A 21,517-nucleotide genomic window follows, 5' to 3' on the forward strand; every position below is an offset into this window, starting at 1 on the left:
TTATCATTTTTACCTCCCGTGTACTTAATGACATCCCCCTAAATAACTAATGGTAATGGTAATAGATCACGATCTTTGTAAGTGACAAATTAAAAAGAAATTAAAGTATTAATTATTTATTTAGTCAACATATAATTATGTAGTGTTACAGGTGGTTATAACATTGCTTTATAAGTCTCGACGCTCATACATTTATGCTACAAGGTCCCAGACTTACAGATTTTTAATGTAAGTTTTAAAGTAGAGATAGCTTTAAATGTATCAATTGTGTATAGAAACATGACAACGATACGTATTTTGGCAGACTAACGTAAACCATCACGATTTTTTAAAACTTACACTAGAAACTGGTTTAACAATTAAATAGAAAACATAGTTTAATATTATAAAAATAGTTTTTGCGTCTTTTTTACAATCTATTTAAATGCTACAGACTATAACAGTAAATACACGCACGTGTTAGTTATGGTTTTCAGTGACGTACAAAACATACTTGTCAAATTGTAATGGCGACACTGCGTTTATAACGCACTAGCAGTTAACCCGTGCGTTTTAGGCTGACTACATACATTCATTTTCCGTATTCGTTTTCCAAATTTCGATTTGAAATTCCGTAAAATTACCGCAGACTACGTTTTTCTCATTCGAAATGTCGTCGCAAGAGCTCGCATGTTAAGTACGCGCGGAATTTATTCCGTTCGTAAAAAACGTACATGTGGATCATTTAAGGTGTTTTATATTGATTTTATGCTTTCGGTTTTCCGAATTCACGGAAAACGAGCGTTTGCGGCCAGCCTTAATGCTTATAATTACACGCATTTGATCGCCACAAAATTTGTAAATACGTCATAGCGCTATAACGACGACCGTCATTATAGTGATGGGATATATTTCAAAACATCGAAAAAAAAATATCAGTAGATAAGAGCAAAACGATAGCTACTCTGAAGACAAAGACAAAAAGTAAGTAATATTATGCTTTGTCAAAATACGTACAACTTGAAACGCAGATAATACCAAAGAAATCAATTATTCACTTTTCGTAAAGTCCGCAATGTAACACTTCTATTTATTAAGATACAAATGTTAATATATTTGATTCACCAATAAAGTTACAGTTAAAGCTCAAAACGAACTTATTTAATAGGTACAGCTTTCCTTAATATATCGACAAGTTGTACCACAAAATGCGGGCACTTTAAAAAATCAATGAAATGTATGGAAATGACGAATCGTCGGACCTGTACTATTTGGTTCAGAGCCAACCTACAACTTTTGTGCCATATTAGCTATTGCACCAAATGGCTAGTTCTAACGATTGTTGTTTTTTTTTGTTAGCCGGCACTTTCAAAACAGCCCATAAATGTATGGAGCGTGAATGATGTCCTTTGTATGTCTCTCTACACTTTTATAATTAAATTAAACGTTTAACATGCCTCATGTGCCTGGCAACTTGTCCTTTAGGCTACCAGTCCACCGAAGCGGAGCCGAAAAACGGAGAAATATTAACCAATAGGATTGCACAAAATCTCCGCTCCTCTTAAGTGGACAGGAACTTGCGAGCTAATTTAAAAATTCATATAAAACCGGTAAACGGAGCGGGGAAGTTTCTTCGGCCATTCACTTTACTCCGCAGCATCGCTCCGCTCCGGTACAGACAGTACGCAACTCCGCTCCGTATTAGTCCGTTTCTTCGCTACGCTCCCTCGCTCCGCTTTAGTGGACAGGCAGCCTAAGACAGCAATGTTTGTCAGCTCCTTCTAACATTTTAACTTGCAAAGTTGTGAATTTAGAAATTAGTTATCTCTTGATTATCTTGTGCTTTAATCTTAAATTTTAGAAATAAATAATACATAAGACAAAATGTCCTTAAAAATATAATGTTGTGAAAAAAAAAACACCTCTTAAATGTAATACATTAAGTCTTAATAATAATATAACATTAAATAATAAATCTTATTGATAACAAGTGGCTTACTAACAGTGAAAGTTATTGCTTCAAAGAAAAACATATAATACATATTTTTCGTTCATTAGGGCTCGCACACATGACGAAATATTACCGTGCGATTATTTTTGACATCTTCGAATATGCTTCTTTAGTGGGAGGCAGTCTAAAAGATTATAAATATAACATGATGGAGGAGATACAAGTTGATAATATCGCAGCTATATAGGTATCTAGTATCTACATTCCGGATTTACTATCTGGTGCACATCAAGAAAAACAAAATATTCGTTACTTTCATCGAAGGCAGACACATCGCATGAAAGACCTGCCTCGCAAGACATTATTTTTCTGTCAAAGTATATGATCAACGATCTTATGCGATTATAAACACTGTCTCTATATTATCGATGTTTCATAGTTTACAATCTTGTCCGTCGGTTAAAAACCTCCGTAAAAATACCTTTTTGAGTAGTTAAATGGTGTAAAAAAACGAACAAAAACTGCTAGTTTAGTATAAGATATGTATGAAATCTAAGCTCGTTTTCCTTAGAAAATGGCAAAAAATTTTGTTTGTGAATTTGGGTGCGATACTAGTCCTTATGTATTTAGTCTGAGCATGTCGAAGAGTGCAGCGCCACCATTTAAATGTAAACAACTATTACATGTATTAAAATACACAGCCGTGTCACGATAAAGCCACACCCTGGTGTTTTGCAATTTACAAAGTAGAGTGTAACTAACATAATTTATATTTACGAGTATATATAGTGAATTGGATTTGGATGAAATTGTGTATGTACGGCAATGGCATCGATCTCCTATTAAAAGTGGATGCACAATCAGCGACCAAAAACGTCCCCACTTAATGAGTGCCAAACACAACTTCTTGGCACTCAATTCAAGTAGTCGCATTTACAAATTAAACCTTAAACTCAATTCTTAAGGTTGAATTTGCTCTGAATTTGGAATTTTATTGATTAATGGACTATATTTAAAGGCTTTTAGGTTTTAATTTTCTTTACCAATATTACTAAAACTGTCAAAGCAAAATTGGCCAGTTTTTAAATGAAATTTTCTACATAATTGTGCGTCCTTTTATTATAAGAGGTCAATGAGGTACGGGTATAAATAATAGTCTGTAATAGCTATTAGCTAGCTTTTTTACCAGATATACAGAATTTATGTGAGTTAAATCAACTAAGTTTTATAATGTAGGGCCTACATTGTAGGTAATAGCGGTAATATTTCGCCGTATGTACTGATCTAAACATTTTACAGCTATATAAGTTACATCAAAACCTAAGGCAGTTACGTGGTTCCTTATAATTTACATCACATAAACTTCTAGAATAAGAAACGAAGAATAAATGAAAAATATAATTACTAACTATATAAGGTCACAACTTATGCGCACCAAATTAGTTTACAAATATATTTTCACTTAACATCAGGTTAACTTTTAAATAATAAAAAAAACTAACCCGAATCGGAAAAATGGTGGATTTAAGTTCTATATTCCTCTTTTCTTGAAATAATCATGGCTTCGTAGTACTTTCCTAACCAAGAATAGTTCCAAACAAGAATAGTTATGTATATTTTTTTTAAATACAAGTTCACGTCATATTCAGAAAATAATAAAATGGCGATGATGGTTATCAATGTTAAAATGTCAAGTATTTTTTGTAACAAACAAAAGCAATACAATAATTAAATTAAATGTAATGTGACTGGTGACTTGTTACGCAAGTTTGTCATTGTTAAGCATTTATTATTAAACTAATTTGTATTGTTATATTTATCATTGTATGGCTTTTAATCGAGGTTCCATAATGATTTGCTATAAAACCTTAAAACTCCTCAATGAAGCAATGAAATAAAAATAATAATAATTACAAAAAACACAATATTTTTCATACACAAGCTACTGCCAATACGATTATTAATTCCAGTCAGTAATATGACAAGTGCAACTGTCACTTTTCTGACTGGAATTAATAATCTCAAGTAAGATTAATAGTATGTACGATTATTAATTTCAGTCAGTAAAGTGACATTTCAGTGACAGTTGCACTTGTCATTTTACTGACTGTAATTAATAATCGTACTATAATTGAATGTTGAAATTAGTAAAATATTTCTTTCAATCCTATTACAATGAATACTTATCTAATAACTATTTATACACGGATATTTTCGTTAAATTTTAAAATCACTTTTGTTAACTTCAGTCGATTATTTCGTATGGAATTACTACATATATACATAATATACAACAAAATTATTTTTATTACAATACAATAATGATTAAAAAACGATAGATATGATAAACATTTAAATTAATAATTTTCAAAAATAATGCTAGCTAAGTTAGTATAGCTATAATGTAAAAATGTTTTCATACTTTCGACAAATTTAGTCGTGCGCTTTTTGTTATTATTTCACGCGACATAATGGTACCAGTTTGTACACACTCTTAGATTAAAAAAAAACATCATTATAGTTGTAGAATTGAAACTTGTATGTTTGTTACTAAATAAATCAACTGAAAATTTTATAGTATGAAAACACTTTTTATACATTTAAAATTATAAAATAAGTCGTCAATAAAGTCGTGTAGAATCACTAGTCGCACATGTTCATTCTAATCACACATGATCATGATGAACAAATATGATCACTATAATTAAGTATGTATGATCATTGTGATCACACATAATCATATTGTAAAGTATGATTATTTTAATCACAGCTATCTCTAGAATTAATTGTGATCAAAAGAATTATATTTCACAAAAACCTGACCCAGATGCTAACATAATAAAAGTTATGACTGGCCTAATCACTCAACAACTATAAGAACACTTGGTGTTACTCAAAAGATACATGTACGATGTTCTAGTCACATATAATCAAATATGATCATTATTATCATACTAGATTATTAGACTCACGTATTTATAGTGATAATTATAATCACAATCACTAATAACCTCTGATCACTCTAATAACGAATACTAGTCACCCCTGATCACTATAATCACACTTGATTGCTTAACGTGATGACTTGCATTTGTTATAATTAGACTTACGTAATCACACTCGTTTTCCAGTCTCACAGGATCACTAATCACACTAGACTTGATGATCACAACAATCACAGATAATAACTAGTCCCATTCTCCATCGCTCGTCGAATCTTCGGTGCTGTCTTCCGAGTCGGAGGAGTGTATCGCTCGCTTGCGTTCCTCGAGAGCCCTGGCGAGGGCGCCCGCGAGGCCGCTTGGCTCGGAACCACTGCTGGATTTCTCGTTTTCTGTCTTGCTGTCCGACCGACGTACCTGGATAAGGAGTAAGAAGTTACCAATATTAATACCGATTGTAGAGTCTGTACAAATAGATGAACGTTTAAAAAGTGCCTAACCTACAAACCGAATGTTATTACTAATTCATGCTAATTTATTTTATTTGTTCATTTTTGTTAAGATATATTTTGTTTATTTTATTTAGGGAATGTCATATGTAGGCGAGCTTTAACCTTCTAATATCCATCGGGACTCTGAGGGCAGTAGCAAGTTTGTTTTCATTGACTTTAAAGTGATTTCAAACCTGGTAATTTTTTGTTTGAATGTGGTACAAGTATACAAATGAAAAACTTTTACATTGGTAGGATTTTTTATTGGTAGGATTGGTAGGATTTAACAAAATAATAAATAATAATAATTAATTGGTGATAAGTGACTTACAGCTTTCAAGTTAAATCCTTGTCGTATTTCACTCATCAGATTGCTTCTGCTGTCATCGTTTAGTGAGGTTTTTGAGCCCACTTCCACATGCTGGAATGTTAAATAACACATTTAGAGATAATAATTAAATATGATAATAATACCGGGGTACCGGTCGGTTGGCGGGAACGACTTGCGATATAAGCGTGCGGTCGGCTTCAATATGCGTGGCGTTCGAGCCGTCCACATTTCTTGTTGTGTAATTCTTTATGGGTTACTTGGGATACGCGGAGATAGTGACTTGAGTGGAAAAGAGAAATGTTTGTTAACTGTGAAAGGATCCTTTAACCCTATACACAACGTTCACAAGTGCGTGACTCCACTCAAGGTCATTCTCTCCCATGCTAGGGTCTTATTTTGGTCACAGTTTGATTTGTTAATTAAGTTGTCCTGACAAATAATGTTATGTACATAACCTTTCTTCGACCTTTCATCCTAATTGTTCATCTAGATTGGCCAGGGGTTTTTTTTTTTTAAACATACAGTTTATTTATAAAATATACTTTTTGTTTATTGTACATTAGTTATTGAAATGAGAATGCCTAATTGACTCTGACGAGACTTTTAACAGCTCTCCAGCACAAGTTCCAAATAAATACTTCAATCGTAGTGTTTGTTTGGAATTCACCTCTGTACCTCACTGTCTAACATGATACTATAGAAAGAGAAAGATAGAGGCGAATTTAAACATTGTTACATAATAGCACTCCAAAACTCGCGTATTGTAATATCGGCAAGTAGGAATCATTGTTTAATCGAGAACTTTAAAAAGTTCGGAGCATAAACAGAAAGGGGAATTGTTTGCGAACAGATAGTTCCAAGAAGTGAATTAAACAAGATTTGTTTACGTTTAATTTCGATGGCACAATGACGAGCAAGGTTATTTGTAAAATTACCTTCAAGTTCTTGTTTCCTCCGCGGATGCTCTCCATGAGCGCGCTGCGAGCGTCCTGCGGCACGGCGGTGTCGGCGGGCATGGGCGGCGCGGGGGGCGGCGGGGGCGCGCACGGCGCCAGCGGGGGCGGCGGCGGCGGGGGCGGCGGCGCGGACGATGGCGGCGGCGGCGGGGGCACCGAGGGCGGTGCACTTGCAGGAGCTGGACATTGTAATCACAGACCATAGAAAATGGCAAAGGGGGCCCCGTATGTTTATATTGTAAGAAAATAGTCTTTAATAACGGCTACATAGAGTAAACACTAGTTAGTACTATAGCACTAGTCATGTCGTTAGACTCGTTTTAGATACATAACTTAATCAAAACATAGTTAGCTGGATCAAACAGAGGAGTTATTTTTTATTATTCAGAAGGCGAAATGAACTAAAGATAGAAAAGAGAGGTTTGGTTCTTAAATCAAAAGAGCAATCTTTCTCAAACGTCACGCGAAGTGCGCCAATAGTTTCAGTTACACAAGGCGGCTGTTGTACTCGTGTATACGTACGTTGATGTGGTCTCGGCGGCGGCGGGTTGCGCGGCGTGTGCAGCGTGACGGGCGGCGGCGGGGGAGGGGGCACGGCGCGCGCGGGCGGCGGCGGGGGAGCGCGGGACGCTGCGGGAAGTTAACATATTTCATATAATACCAGTTCACGCGAACACGCAGGTAATCTGACTTATTTTCTTAATCCCTATATTATTTGCATCCAACTTACGTGGTGCGGGGGGGTGCGGCGCGCGGGAGGGCACGGGCGGCGCGGGAGGCGGCGGCGGCATGGCACCTCGGGGCGATTCTGAAATTTGTACACATAAGTAATAAACAATTGATTTTTTTCAATTCTGCCGCTTACGTAATGCAAGTGCAAGCAAGGCAATGTTAATAAGGCAAGCGACGTCTTAGAGCAGGCACAGAGGGAACCTATTTTCCAAAATAAGTTTCTTAACAACCACTCCTCGCTAACCTGGGCACGGCACTAGACACTGCAAGTACAACTGTACCCTGGGCACGGCACCAGACTCTCACCGTTAGCCTTGGGCGCGTCGTGCAGCTCCTCCTTGACGGCGTCCATGCCGCCGTTCTTGTTGATGAAGTCGTAGATGAACTGACGCGTGGCGTGATCCTTGAGCTGCACCTCCGTGATGCCCGCCTTGCTGAAGAACGAGCGCATCTCCTCCTCGGGCAGGTCCACGTCGAAGCCTGGCAGACCACAAATATATTAAAAACTTTTTTGGCGTATCAAGAGTTCGCACAGACAAACTTTTCAGGTAATTTTGAGTGCTGCAATCTGCGTTAATTTTGTTATTTGGATTACAGAACGAAAGATTGGTAAAACGAAACTCTTCCTATCTGCGCAGGCTTTAACTTTTTTATGAGTTATGATCTACAGTTCGTTACATGTAGAATCGTGCACGTGACAGTTTGTATCACTCTTGAAAGTTTGTCGCGATTCACTATAGTAGATTATTAACAGGCGACTGACTGTCACCGTACCCAATTACCCATGCTATCTGAAAAACACTTTAGGGTATGGTACAATGTCGCGTTGAAACCAATTATGAGCATAAAACATTTTTAAAATTACCTTGATACCATCTTGGACTGCAAGTTAGGGAAAACCCTTTACCAACACACAGTGCGCCAGAGTCTCACTTAATTTAACAAACTGTTGGATTCTTTAGCTAATGGAGTGATGATTTTTTAGGTATGTAGATAAAAATAAATAATTTTAACTGTAACTGTATTCCCCGTATTTATCATCCTCAATTTCTAAATTGTTTTAAAAGAAGTTTAATATTCGAATCCGAAAATCTTAAAAGTGTGAATAAAGAACTATCATTAAGTTCTTCTACTGCAAAACTTTGATGAGCTTACCTTTATTCTCGTCCCACCCCACATGGGACACATGCTTGAAGTCTAACGGCATGCCGATGTCAGCTTTCGTCAGTTTACGCGCCTTCGGCTTCTTGCTCGAACTCTTCAGTGTGTAATCTGTAAGAAAATCCGAATATAGTTTAGGTATTATGGTAAGGAGTAGAGTAGAGGCGTAGTTCACTGACAATATGACTTTTAAAGTGCCATGTATCCGGTCGGCGGTAAAGGCGGCGTGAAACCATTGAGGCGGGGCGTGTTGGACACGCTGGAGTTGCGATTGTGTGTAGGGTTGTCACTCACTGGACAGGGTGTTGGTCTTGTTGGCGAGCGCTGGCGGCGCGGGTGCAGGCGCAGGCGCGGCGGGCGGCGGCGGCGGCGGCGTGACGCCATTGAGGCGCGGCGTGCTGGATACGCTGGAGCTGTGGGACGACACGCTGTTGGCGCGTGCCGACAGCATTGAGCGCTGTCTCCTCTCTGTTGGATGGAAACCTCTTTTATGTAAATCGGTAACAAGTTGACTTAGAATACGGGTCACGAGAAAATTATAAATGCATGTCTAACTAACAATATGTCAATATGTCAACAATGGGGATGATGACTAGGTTTGAATATATTGATTTTTATGATACATTCGGGTAAATAGGGTCAATGTTAACTAATTTATACATAAAAAACAAAGATTGTTTGGATATTTGCAAAATAAATGAGATTATAAAATTTCAAAATCTATTAAAAATATTTTATCGTAATTAGATGAAAATTCATACAGTTTTAGCTTCCTTACATTAAATGTGACATTTTTTAATATATGAACTATAAGCATAAACGCACAAATAACAAAGATAATGGTAATTTTGTTTGAACGCGCATACAAATCTAACGATCATTACATTGCCTATGACGTCATTAGTTAGAGCCATTTTGTATGGGGCGTTTTTCAGGGATCCGCGCCAGCGCCGCAAATCTGACTCTTTAAATCCCTGTAGCTCCGAAAGTAATGATCGCAGATACCTTGTTCCTTTTACAAAATTGCTTTACTATTAGTATACTCTTAATCTATATACAATTTAAAAAACTGTCATCATCCCTATTGTCTTATATCGCTGTGTTTCAATTTTGCCTATTGGTCGCCTCTCTCGTCACGAGATATGTTTTGACGCATGCTAGGCGTGCAGGTAGTTTAACAACTTAAATGAAGATGTAGTCTTTTTACCATTCCGGTGTTTAACCATTAGTGATGTGACACCGCTGTGGCAACTCGTTCTATCGCCCGCTGTGTGATTCTGAGCCTTCTTGTGAGGCCCATAGTAAGCGACTAAACCTCGGAGCCATAGGTCATCACTGGCAACACGCACTGTTCGAAGACTTTTGTCTTCAGGCACTGAGGAATTTCAGACGACAAGATATCGCGAAGTTTCCCGAATGCGGCCCGGCCGAGTTGAATTCTGCTATGGATAGCGGGCGATGGAACGAGCTACTCGTATGCTCGGAGATCGATATTATCGAATCAGAAATGAGGAGATCCGCAGAAGAACAAGTCACCGACATCAAGTCTATTATTAGTCGTATCTTAATAGAATTCCTTATCGGTAGCCCAGATTCCTAGGGTGGGCACAGGTCCACTCTATAATTATCCAAGTACCTATATGGTTCTCATTGCAATGATTATAATCTATCATAGGTTGTCTCGTAACTGGAATAAATGTTTCTTTTTGTAAAATGATGTCAGCATACAAAGTCAGAAACTTAACACATGTACCTATTATAATGTATGTAAATTATATAAATTTATATGTAGACGAGGTTCGACACCATAATTTGGTACTAACGCCACGTCGTAAAATCGACCCGATTTCACACCGTTTGATGACATAACAAGAAAAACATCTGTGGATGTCGTTTGTTTATATATTCGAGTACACACGTTTCGTATTATCCGCGCTAAGCGATCATTATCTTAATGCATAAACATGAGATGAAATCATTGCCCATTCAGATCAATAGAATAGGGAGAAGTTGTGTTTTCAGAGCGAATGTTGCATAACATGGGAGCAGAAGATATAGCGGCTATCATTTCAAAGCCATAACAGTTACAATAAGTAACTCCAGCAGGCTAATTCACTATCTTTGACTTTGACGTATGTTAGTTGACATATACGAAATTGAGATTCTATGTAACAAATGTCATCCGGTGTCTACTGGTGGATAACATACAGTAGGTAGATGATATTTCTCAACAGATTTTATGTTTATTTTAATAGGTTGATAATAAAGACCACAATAGTGAATAGGCCAGCAGGGCCTCAAGCTATGTTACATTTATATACTCAGAGGCACAATTATCCGTTCACTTTAATATGACGAGAGTATATTAAAGTGGGCGGATAATTGTGCCTCTGAGTATATTATCAAACATGGCTTGATGCCTTGCTGGCCTATAAAATTAAAAACCGTATGGGAATGACAAATCTAATTACCAGGTTGATCATCTAACCTATTCAACTGCTGAATGTATCTGGATAAATTGAGCAAATAAATAGATATAGGTATGATATAGAAAAGAAATAAATATTTTGATAATTTCCGGTACAATCCGACAAATCTGTTACCGCTCAGATAGGTTCAAAACCGTCAAGCTAATAAAACGTTATGTATATTAGCAGTGTAGCATTCTCAGGACACGTGAAATTTTGCATACACTTTGTCGGGAATATTAAAAAGTCTGAGATACTTTTCATCCAGAAATAACGAATGACACAAAATCGCTTGAAAAGAAATTCTAATCAAAGTGAAGTCAGATCTTGCGATTGTAAATTTTACAATAAAGATAGAGGGTTTTCCGTGAAGCCAATATTATCGATGTAACTTTATTTCTCCAATGAAGATAAGGAATATTGAACGTTATCACAACTGTCGACCGATGCTATCTGCGGAAAAGAATCTCCACTAGACCTCAGATGATTATACAATACTTTCACTCTCGCCCGCCATTTCTCGATTTACGTAATAATCTATTACTGCTTTTGTTATTCCAGTTAGCTGTAGATTGATTCCCAATACAGCCTTGTCTGATAATAATCAGTGGCCTAGCGGGCCTTGGATCATAATTAGTTGGGGTAAACCGAAAAGGGTAAAATTTTCTCACAAAAGAATCATTTCAGAGAAAGATATTCAGCTCGCAACAGTTCAAATTAAAGTAAATATACTTACTTTTCTTGCATTTATTTTCAGCAAATTGATTTATTAAATCAAATATAAGTAAGTAGCTGAAGAATTTTCAGTTTTTCTATAATTTCTGCTTCTACGAGTATATCTAGACAATAGTGATAAGTCTGATAATAGCTGTTCCTGTCCCATCGAAGTCCTTAAAGGCCTTTGTAACCCGGGGGTATTATTGATAGGTTGATACGGCGGTAGCTATGCTCCTGCTTGTCTTTAAATTTTTTGCAAACTGTGATATTTCACCTTTATACCGAATCAATAATATTGTGACATCTTGATCCTATTCTGCAGAATTATTGAGTGCTGCCAAGTAAACACACAAAGTCCAAAAAAAAAATACTGCTTCAGAAGCGCTCTATAATAATCGAAGGCAATTACGTTTATCAAGAAACATTTCTCATTCAGAGACAGTAGATTACCGTTAGTTTTCTAATAGAATATTTATGATGTCTGGTTAAAACTGGTCTCTGATTTGTTATCCTAAAATTAGATAAACTGATAAAATTAATGTGACTTTTATCTTTGATAATAAAATTACTGTAGATCTTCATTGTACCTATACAGCCAAGAGCCGCGTCCAAGTCAGACCCTGCGTTTGGAAGCTACGGTGCCACATACGAGACACACAAACAAACAGATACATGTGGTAAAGTTATAAATCCCCCTTTTTGGGGTTAAAAATCTGTAGCGGATTATTATCCAAGTACTTACTTGGATGAGGTACATGTAAGCAAGTAAGTCCGCTTCCATCTTAGTCTGCGTTGTCACCAAACATCAGGTGAAGCGACAGTCGAGGGGTAAATTGTCATTAAATAAAAAAAAATCCGGAATGAAATCGTCCAAGTGTGAATGACCGAATGTCTGTCGGCTGTCTGGACGTAACGGAGCGTACCATACGTGTTCCGATACGCATTAGATCGATTATGTTTACGAACCTTCTCGTCTCTGTTTCCGCAACTTAATTTTCTCGTTGAGAGTGTCTCTGAGCACTTTCGCTTCATCTTCGTTAGCGAAGTTGAACGCGGTCATGTAATCCTGCAAATTATTAAATATAAATTCAATACTACCTACTACTACTACTACCCGTAATTTTTATAAAGATAGGTTAGGTATAATTTTTGTCCAAAGAACAAAAAATCTTAGTACGTATAGGTCGCGCCAAATTTCGACTCCGCTTTGATATTGCAACATGCCGATCTGCGAGCTATTAAAAACCCGACTGCGATGTTTTAGTTTACTGCACAACCACACGCCTTGTGTTCAGAACGGACTCGAAGTTTAGGTGGTATCAAACTTCGAGTTAAAAATAAAAATATGATAAAAGTTTTTTTAGACAAGGACATAAAATATTAATATTTCTGACATTATTTAATTTGTTTTATTTAAATAAATGTAATTTAAAATTTTCTTGCACGCATATTAGGCAGATTATGTATGAGCCACACCAAAATGTAATCTAAGTAATATCTGTTCCACCACATTCTGGCAATAAATGAATTTCAATACGCACCTCAGCTTCAAAAGTGTGTAAATACGGCCGGGGGCTCTTATACTCAATTTGTAAATACACCTCATGCTCCCATATCATGGTCTTCCGATAGAGGCAGTATATCCGGAAGAAGTACGATCTTTTGCTGTTGTCTTTGATAAGGCAGAGCACTCCCGTGTCCTTTTTCTTCCATTCTGAATGTCCCGGACCCTCGGTTGTGAACAGTTGAACTACTGCTGTGGCTAGGCTCTGCAATAAATATTAATTTTGAATAAGACTACCAAGGTGATATAAATTAATTTTAGTGTGTGTGTTACTTGATAAAACTCCTTTGCTTGAAGATAAAAAATCTTCTAACACTGCATATTGCCAGTAATGACCTATACAGAGACTTGGTCGCTAACTATGGTCTTATAAGAAGTATCATACCTAAGCGAGATCTAAGATGGGGCGAGATATACTGGGAGTATTTCTGCGCGATCGAATCAGGAATAAGGAGTTCCGCAAGAAAACCAAACTCACTGATATGGGTTAATGTGTCGCAAAGATGAAGTGGAAATGGGCGGGGCAGATAGTTAGAATAGCCAATGGACGTCGGGCTCCCAAGGTGCTGGAATGGCTCCAGAAATCGCAGTGTTGGTCGACTCCCTCACTTGCTGTATGAACGATGTCAAGCGGGTTACAGCCGCTGGATACTGGCTGCCTGTGGTGTTTAAAACTTCATGCAAGACACCTATGTCCAGCGGTGGACGTCCATCGGCTGATAGTAATGATACATGAATGGCGATTGTGTATGTTACAAGATATGTAAGGAAGCTGAGGTCTTAGTTAGGATATGGGGAGTTTGGTTATGAAGAGTTTATCTTTTTTTCCAATATTTACATTAGCAGTCCAGAGTTACGTAGGCAGTAGTATAAATCACTTTCTTAGACTACAACATTATAGAGTTAAATATTATCATCATTCAAAGTCTCTACATGCACATATCATACAAAATGCAAAGAAATAACCCTGAGGTATCACGAGAAACTGTCAATCCACGCAAATAAGCTTGCGCGAGCTCTGAGTCGTGAGGGTGGACTTCTTTTTGCTCAGCAACAGAGACACAGCATCCCTGACCAAGAGAACAGATTTCTTTATTCAGTTAAAGGGGGAGTAGCTGATAGGGAACCTACAGAAACCTATAGCTCCCAAAGAAAACTTTTAACTAAGATAGTGCTATCTGATATATAAGTGGCATAATGCTTTTGAACTCTTATTTCTAGATCTAAGCCTTTGCTTGTAGAGGGCCAATTAAATGGCGTGCACAAGGCTTTCAACTATCACGCACGCCACGCCGTTTAATTATGCTGATGAACACACTTCGGTACGCAGATAATAAGTGTAATAAGCAATTTGCATGCTGCTCAGCAATTATTTGTCAACTGGTCAGTCGACATTTGAAAGACAAATGGAAGTGGCCCGACCGAGCAGGCTGTAATTTAGTAACTTTCACCTACTTATAAATACTGGCTGACTGACTGTTTAACATTTGCATATTGTACCAGCTTCCTGTGTTATCTATGTATTACTTGGTATCTATATTAATAATTTCGTCAAGGGGTACGTAAGACTCTATCGAAACTTTACATAATTAATTAATCTTAAAAAAATAAAGATTGTGAGTCAACGAGATCTGAGTTTTGTGGATATATGTTATATCCACAAAACTCAGATTGTCGAATAATTAGTTAAATTCTAATAATGCTGACACACAAATTGCAGTTTCCATAATATTTCACTGACAGCAAATGACATCTTGAGTATTTAACTGAGACCAATTACATAAGGACTTGTGTCTAATAAATCCATTTCTGATCTTTTTTTTATTCAATATTAAGTTAGTCCTTGACTAGTCAGCAAAAGTAATTACGTTTAGCTGTTTAAACTACTCAATATAACCTATTTTCTGGATACCCATAAGTTTTTACGTGGGTGAAGTCGTGGGCTCCCGCCCGCGTGAATACTTTTTGCATTTCATAATATAATACAACTGCAATAATATCATATGCAGTTGCTTGTTTATTTATTTATTTATTTATTTATTTATACACATGAAATATGCCCAGAGAAACATTACAGTTTCCCAATTCGTTTCTCGAGCAATCAGAAATAATAATTACAACAATAAATCTAAAATTACAAAATGAATATTAAACAATCAAAATAATTTAAAAATAATAAATTCAATTCAAATTAAAAATTAAGAATAAATTAACATTAACCAAGTCAATGTTGTTAACCAACCCACATTTAGCTTAAATTGCCAATTGTTTTTAATGTATGTGTTACTTGTTTAAGAACAGTATTAGTTTTAGTTTAAGCAGATTAATTCATTTTATATCAACAAAAAACTAAGAAAAATTTAAAATGTTCTAAGAATCTTAATTACATTAGTGTATTCAAAAATTTATTTAAATATAGATAGTTTGAATATTTGACATACTTAAAAATATTAGGTTTAAAATAATAATAATAATTGTTTATTTCTTATTTATTGGTATTTTTCTTCATATCTTGCTTACAGCTGACTACAAATATAATATGTTATTATGTAACATCCTCTTATTTATAAGGAAATGTTATGTATTATTATTTATTAAGTTATGCATGCTATTATTTATTATGACTATTGAAACTCATATTATGAAGTGAAAAATACCTGCAACTATGAAGTTTGACTTTATAAAAATATGGTAAAAAATTAAATTAAGGTTTTTAATATGTATGTGAATGAAAAATTATTATAAAATAAAACATTACTAAAATGCACAAAACTCAAAATATTTTCATCCTAGCATTCTTGTGTGATGCGGAAACCAGTTACAATAGTAGGTTCAAATCCAGTCCAGAGCGTGCAATCTAACTTTCAGTTATGTGCAGTTTAAGAAATTATATATCACATTGTGAGGAAAACTGCAGATCTGACAATTTCCTTAATTCTCTGTGTGTGAAGACTGCCAATCCACATTGCGCCAGTGTGGTGGACTAATGGCCTCATTCTGAGAGGAGACTTGTGCTCAGCAGTGAGCCAAATATTTGTTGCTAATGCTGAATAATGATACTGATACAATAACCTGACTCTGAGAGGCTTATTTAAAAGTTTTATATGAGTCTGTTTTTTGAAATTTTTAGGGTTAAGGATTTTCTATGCAGATGAAGTTGCAAACGTCTGCTAATGAATTTATAAGAGACAGATTTAGCTTTCATTATGAAATTTGAACATGAGATTATGACTCATTATGATTATTGTTTCACAAAACTTGTATAAGTGTGATTATTGTTTCACAAAACTTGTATTGTAATATGAAAGCTTTTTATTATACATCAAGACAAAAGAAAATTCTCTCAAACAATAGGTGTGTGTTTCTAAGTTTTATTTTATAATAGCCCAAACTTATGAGCTCTAAAAGTTATTTTTTCTATCCCTCAGATACAATGAGTTTTTATAACAATATCAGTCAGTATAACTAGTAAATACAATGCTGTAGGTCATTGAGTAGAGAGTGATTTTTGTTGATATACAACGTGTCCCAAAATTCAACGATAAGCGGGCGCCAAAAGATTGACCTGCTCATGAGCACTTAAGGAAAAATAATAAAAAAAATATACCTAAATTTTTTTTTTAGTTACAAAATAAATTTTAAAATTCTTTGAAAATTTACACCTTGTATGATATTTTGAACTACCGCAGCTACAATTTCTTAAATATGCTTAAGATTTTTTTTGTATCGGAACCTAAGTAGTACTACTATTCACCACAACTCTTAAAAACACCACAATGCCCGCAGTTTTTACACAAAAAAATATCAAAATATTTTTTTTCCCTCAAATTTTTAAAGATTTTTACTTTCAGTCTACTTTGACTCATGGTCTTGCAAAAAAAAGTATGAACACCGCTATGGCAAGTTATTTTCAAAGTTGACGCAACTAATCAAGATTTCAAAATAGTATAATACCCTAGGATAACTAGTCGCAAAAAAAAAATATGCGTACCATTTGTAAACAAGAACTAAATTTCTAAAATGTTTTTGCTCCTAGAAATCACTTTTACTTTATGCACAAAATGATGTGAGTCATACGTTGCAATTTCCTAGAATTTTAATGGAACGAACGATAACATTTAAAAATAAGAGAGAGAGAGAGAGAGAAAGATAGCGATAAGTATACGTTAGAGAGGGATAGACAGATGTTCTTTGTTGAATGACAATGATGCAGGTAAAGAAAATCCTGTTCCCAGCAAGTCAGTACGCTCTGCTCCTTTGTTTACTGCGCAACTTTCCGTATTCAATTGACGTGGCTCTCGTACTAACGACTTTTGGCTTTGCATTTTGGACTGGACTTAAGTGATCTGCAAACTGAACTGACCTGGCATTATTTTGGACTGTGCCTGTGTTTTGTGAATTGGACTTTTGGTGTATTTTGGACTGTTTAGCGTTATCATGCCGCAACCATACACGCCGATGGAATACGCTAACATGCATCTCATTTATGGAGAATGTCGGTGCAATGCTAACGCTGCTAGCAGATTGTATCGAGAAAGGTACCCAAACGCTCAAAGATATCCAGATTATCGGGTATTTATGAATGTGCATCAAGCGTTTTCGGAGGGTCGTTTGCCGTCAGCTAGAAGAAACGCTGGAAGACCTAGATCGGAATGCGATGAAGAAGTTCTCAATGAAATAAACATTGATTCAACTACCTCAGTGCGTGCCATAGAAGCAGCTACGGGAATCCCAAAAAGTTCAGCACATCGAATACTAAAACGTCATCGGCTACACCCATATCATTACAGACGTGTACAAACGTTACTATCACGGGACTATCCACTGCGGATCGCATTTTGCCGAGTGATGCTTCAAAAGCATCGGGAAGATCCTCAGTTCTTGGATAAAGTACTATGGTCGGATGAAACAACCTGCAAGAAAGATGGCTATTTAAATCTTCACAACCTACACAGCTGGAGCAATGAGAATCCGCACCTGATGAGAGAAGACAAATCCCAATATCAATTTAAGGTCAACTTATGGACGGGCATTTTAAATGGAAAAGTGATTGGGCCTTTTGAATTACAAGGAAACTTAGATGGGGACAGTTATTTGAACTTTTTACAAAATGATTTGCAAGAATTACTAGAAGACGTCCCCCTAAGCGACCTTCAAAATATGTGGTATCAAAATGATGGTTGCCCAGCTCACTACGCTCGTCCTGTGAGACAATACCTAGACCACGAGTATCCGGGGCGTTGGATCGGGCGACTTGGTCCTATCCTATGGCCACCCCGATCACCCGACCTAAACCCCCTGGATTTCTTTTATTGGGGTTGTCTCAAAGACAGGATCTACGCAAAACCGATTACGACATTGGACGAGCTTCGGCAAAAAATCACTCAGGCTGCGGCACATATCAATGCTAGAAGATATGCGCGAAAAATAAAACGGTCGTTTTTAAGGCGATGTCGTGCCTGTATTAATGCCGGTGGAAAACAATTCGAACATTTACTTTAATGTTGTGTAATTAAAATAACAAACACATTTTTGGAACATAGTAAAATTTATTACTAACAACAAGAACAATTAAGAAATTTGGTTCTTGTTTACAAATGGTACGCATATTTTTTTTTGTGACTAGTTATCCTAGGGTATTATACTATTTTGAAATCTTGATTAGTTGCGTCAACTTTGAAAATAACTTGCCATAGCGGTGTTCATACTTTTTTTTGCAAGACCATGAGTCAAAGTAGACTGAAAGTAAAAATCTTTAAAAATTTGAGGGAAAAAAAATATTTTGATTTTTTTTTGTGTAAAAACTGCGGGCATTGTGGTGTTTTTAAGAGTTGTGGTGAATAGTAGTACTACTTAGGTTCCGATACAAAAAAAATCTTAAGCATATTTAAGAAATTGTAGCTGCGGTAGTTCAAAATATCATACAAGGTGTAAATTTTCAAAGAATTTTAAAATTTATTTTGTAACTAAAAAAAAAATTTAGGTATATTTTTTTTATTATTTTTCCTTAAGTGCTCATGAGCAGGTCAATCTTTTGGCGCCCGCTTATCGTTGAATTTTGGGACACGTTGTATATGCCTAATAGAGCCGTGATAGCCTAGTGGATATGAGCTCTGCCTCCGATTCCGGAGGGTGTGGGTTCGAATCTGGTCCGGGGCATGCACTTCCAACTTTTCAGTTGTGTGCCTTTTAAGAAATTAAATATCACGTGTCTCAAACGGTGAAGGAGAACATCGTGAGGAAAGAATTATCTTAATTCTCTGCGTGTGTGAAGTCTGCCAATCCGTATTGGGCCAGCGTGGTGGACTATTGGCCTAACCCCTCTCATCCTGAGAGGAGACCCGAGCTCAGCAGTGAGCCGAATATGGGAATGATGACGACGATGCCTAATGCATATATAATAAGCCCGAAAGGTTTTTCAGTCACAGGTTACAGTCTTTCATTTATAATATTTGTTAGGATACAACTGAATTTAATAGGATGTTGAATGAAAAATAGGGGATATTGAGTAGCATATAGCTTTTTACCCCAGAAACATGTATGGTTATCACGGGATTCGTGAAAATCACCTACTTAGGGGAATACAGGGATAATAAAAAATAAAAAATTATAGTATAATAATTTTACAGAGGTCTGTGATCTCCACACTAGGATTGCCTGTATTGTGGTAATCACTTTCTTCCACAGAAGTGAAACAAGAAAAAGACATTATAAGAAGTGTGTGACCAACAAGTTAAATTAGGTAATAAAGTTTAGTTAGGTGGTAGTAAAGTTAAGTTAGGTGGTAATAATATTTAACCTATGACACTAACAAAGAGTGTGGTAAAATCTATTGGTAATTTTTCATCAATCCAGAGATCACCCCTATTACTCTACCATGTCATAGAATCTTTTTTAGCTAATATCTGGAACATTAAGTAGATAATGTGAAAAGGGTTTCTATTAAAGATAATTTTTTAAATTCTCTTGAATATGTGACAGAGGTTGTGATATCTAGAAAGTCTTGGCGGTGAATCATATTATTTGAATATAATGTACAATGTGGAAGTATTGTAGAATTTTTAAACACACACACATAGCTTGAATGATACGAATTACTGATATAACCAACATAAATCATCTACCTGTCATTACCACAGTTTATCAGCGTAACGGTAAATGATAAAATGCGATATAGCGATACTTCTAATCTACTAAATACGAATTTTACCGAAGGACATTTGGGTGTTCAAAGTCACAAGTTTACCAACCTGGCATTTTGGCCCGATGAGACTGAACACCTGATCGTTTTCATCCCGAGACAACAGGACGCTCGGCCTATTCTCTCCCCTCGGCATCCTGTTAAGCTTGCATAAAAAACACTCATAAAATCACTTTAAATAAGCACAAATGGATGTGTCAGACATCACAACTTCTCAATGTTTGTAATCTTCCCTACGTTTCTATTTTGGCACTCGCGACTAAAGGACCACAACGATACATACATATATCACTTATTAACATTTATTACAACATCGGGCGCGTATAATTTAGTAAAAAAATAAATTTACTTTCTCTACATCCCGTGCGTGAAACATCAATCATCAAACTGGTGTTGCAATATTTAATAAACCGGTCCGGTTGTCAAATGACGTCAGCTAGCCAGTGTTGCAAGTAAAACGTTATTTAGGCCCACAGACTCGACAGCTTTGTACCCACTTCAAAAAACTCGATTCCATAGCCGGTGTAATGAAAACAAGTTGTCGATGTTGCTGTTGTATTGAATTATACGAAATTATTGGGAAAAATATAGATGGGGAAAAGCTATACCGAAATGTTTTGGTTTGAACCTTAATAATATTTTCTATAGTGAGATTCTCTTTTTAATTAACTACAAAACTATGTATTTAATAACGTGAAGAAATAATATATCACTCTAGCTACTTAATAAATCTTAGAAATATATTCTTCATAGGTAGGTAGGTATAAGCACTGTGAAGTACGAAAAGTCAAAATTAAGTTAAGAAACTGGTTGAATAATATATTTCTTAAACTTTTGGGCATACTTAACACTGTGCTTTTTTTTTGTGTTTTTTTTACTTAAACATTTTTTTAGACTAGCTCGCAAGTTCCTGTCCACTTAGGAGAAGCTTGGATATTGTACAATCCTATTGGTTAATATTTCTTCGTTTCTCGGCTTCGCTTTGGTGGATTGGCAGCCTTACCCGATTAGCTGGAGGAGAGCA

General features: G+C 36.1%; 1 protein-coding gene across 2 annotated transcripts; it reads right to left on the reverse strand.

Moving 5' to 3' along the window:
• Positions 1-102: 102 nt before the first annotated feature.
• On the reverse strand, positions 103-20,894 carry LOC112058223 (actin nucleation-promoting factor WASL). 2 transcript variants are annotated; one of them, XM_052881433.1, is made up of 11 exons: positions 20,543-20,894; positions 13,270-13,497; positions 12,695-12,794; positions 8,838-9,011; positions 8,538-8,654; positions 7,689-7,862; positions 7,381-7,458; positions 7,173-7,280; positions 6,630-6,829; positions 5,695-5,784; positions 103-5,289 (listed from the first exon to the last, which is right to left on the reverse strand). In XM_052881433.1, exons 1-11 carry the CDS (start codon positions 20,627-20,629, stop codon positions 5,119-5,121), a joined length of 1,527 nt encoding a protein of 508 aa, XP_052737393.1. In that variant the 5' UTR covers positions 20,630-20,894; the 3' UTR covers positions 103-5,118. The 2 variants fall into 2 exon arrangements, with proteins under 2 accessions (XP_052737393.1, XP_052737394.1); XM_052881434.1 differs by lacking the exon at positions 20,543-20,894 and adding an exon at positions 14,259-14,386.
• Positions 20,895-21,517: the final 623 nt, after the last annotated feature.

Source organism: Bicyclus anynana, chromosome 4, assembly GCF_947172395.1.
Source record: "Bicyclus anynana chromosome 4, ilBicAnyn1.1, whole genome shotgun sequence".
Taxonomy (NCBI): domain Eukaryota; kingdom Metazoa; phylum Arthropoda; class Insecta; order Lepidoptera; family Nymphalidae; genus Bicyclus; species Bicyclus anynana.

Coding starts and splice junctions, on each gene's coding strand:
- LOC112058223 (XM_052881433.1), bottom strand. CDS start 20,629: ATGCCGAGGGGAGAGAATAGGCCGAGCGTCCTGTTGTCTCGGGATGAA. Junction 8,655..8,837: donor CAAGACCAACACCCTGTCCA/GTGAGTGACAAC, acceptor ATTTTCTTACAG/ATTACACACTGAAGAGTTCG. Junction 5,290..5,694: donor AAGGATTTAACTTGAAAGCT/GTAAGTCACTTA, acceptor CTCCTTATCCAG/GTACGTCGGTCGGACAGCAA.